Source organism: Sinocyclocheilus anshuiensis, unplaced genomic scaffold (assembly GCF_001515605.1).
Source record: "Sinocyclocheilus anshuiensis isolate Anshui unplaced genomic scaffold, SAMN03320099.WGS_v1.1 C32674346, whole genome shotgun sequence".
NCBI lineage: Eukaryota > Metazoa > Chordata > Actinopteri > Cypriniformes > Cyprinidae > Sinocyclocheilus > Sinocyclocheilus anshuiensis.
This window is the reverse complement of record NW_015619097.1, coordinates 1-1,272: the sequence shown is the minus strand read 5'-3', so window position 1 is coordinate 1,272 and position 1,272 is coordinate 1. Positions and strand designations below refer to the sequence as shown.

Genomic DNA, 1,272 nt, shown 5'->3' with positions numbered 1-1,272 from the left:
GTCTGCTGGAGCCACAGTCTGTCTTACTCTATAATGTGGTTTTTGGACTGCACGCTGAAGTCACAGTAGTCAGCACCGCTGTCTGTGAAATCCACCCTGAGCGAGGAGAGGATGTTAAACGCCTCAGGATCCTCCCTGCGGAGCTGCTCCGCCATGTGAAACCCATCAACCACTTCACTCTCACCGCCCTGAGCAGCCTGACGGACACAATGCAGGAACTGCACCTACAACCAGAGGAATTACAACAGAAGTCTTCTCGTGAAATTAATTATTTATTCTATTATCTATTTAGGGTGTAATAATTTTAATTAGATTAATTAAAAAAAAAAACAATACAGGGAAGTCCCATCATGATCTAAAGAATGCATATACTCACCTTCATGAGTAACGCACCACAGTATGGTGTGTGTGTGTGTGTGTACTCACTCCAGGTGGATGGTGCAGAGCAGGGTAATCTGTGTGAAGGCTCAATTCTCCAGAAGTGTAGGCAACATTGTTAGCCATGGGCTTGTCCTGCACTTGCCATGTGTGTCTGTGAAATCATAGAGGGGGCGATGGATCAGAACAGGTGACTATGGGCTTGTAAAGTTTTACTGCATTTCTCCATGTATTTATTGTAGGAAACCACAGCAGTAAAATGCTTACTTGATTTAGTACGGTCTTGAGAGTAAATTTAAAGACTAAGGAATCACTTCAATGAACAAAGCAGACATTTTTGTTATGGCAACGCAGTGCGAGAAATGAATAATGATTTTTAATGATTTAAAAAAAAATGTAATGATTAATAATGATTTTTTTGGTAGTGAATTCTTGAAACTACTCACTGCATAGCAAAAAATGACTACTTGTAATTACTATTTTAGTCTTTTATTTCAGAAGTGTATCTGTGTAAACTAAGCTTGTTTTAAAAAATATATATATCTTGTATTTTTATGTATCTTAATTATTTTTCCTATTTTCCACATTGACAAATTGTTTTTTTTTTCTTCACTGTTTTAAGCCTAAAATTAACTGAATCTGAATACAAGTCTTAAACAATTTTGTTTATTTTCTTTGATATTTTACTGGAAGACAAATAAAATAAGAAATACTTTTTTGCAAGACTTTAATAAACAATAAAAAAGCAAATATGGATTATATAATGTTACAGAGATCACTGCTGGCTTATCCAGAACCAGCCTTTTTGATTCAGTTGAGTTCTTCAGACACTATTGGGGTCACATGATACGATTTCAAGTTTTCCTTTCTCTTTGGAGTGTTACAAGCAGTTCG

At 36.2% G+C, this 1,272-nt stretch overlaps 1 protein-coding gene across 1 annotated transcript; it reads right to left on the bottom strand.

Annotated features, from left to right (window-relative positions):
* Positions 1-9: 9 nt before the first annotated feature.
* Positions 10-638, bottom strand: LOC107682871 (gamma-butyrobetaine dioxygenase-like). Its single transcript, XM_016478992.1, has 2 exons — positions 427-638; positions 10-224 (listed from the first exon to the last, which is right to left on the bottom strand). The coding sequence occupies exons 1-2, from the start codon at positions 502-504 to the stop codon at positions 24-26; spliced, it is 279 nt and encodes a 92-aa protein (XP_016334478.1). The 5' UTR covers positions 505-638; the 3' UTR covers positions 10-23.
* Between the last annotated feature and the right edge of the window lie 634 nt (positions 639-1,272).

What these genes read in the sequence shown, in the direction of transcription:
- LOC107682871 (XM_016478992.1), bottom strand. Translation starts at nt 504, where the DNA reads ATGGCTAACAATGTTGCCTACACTTCTGGAGAATTGAGCCTTCACACA. An exon ending in CTCTGCACCATCCACCTGGA is followed by an intron (nt 225 to 426) that starts GTGAGTACACAC and finishes CTCTGGTTGTAG; the next exon opens with GTGCAGTTCCTGCATTGTGT.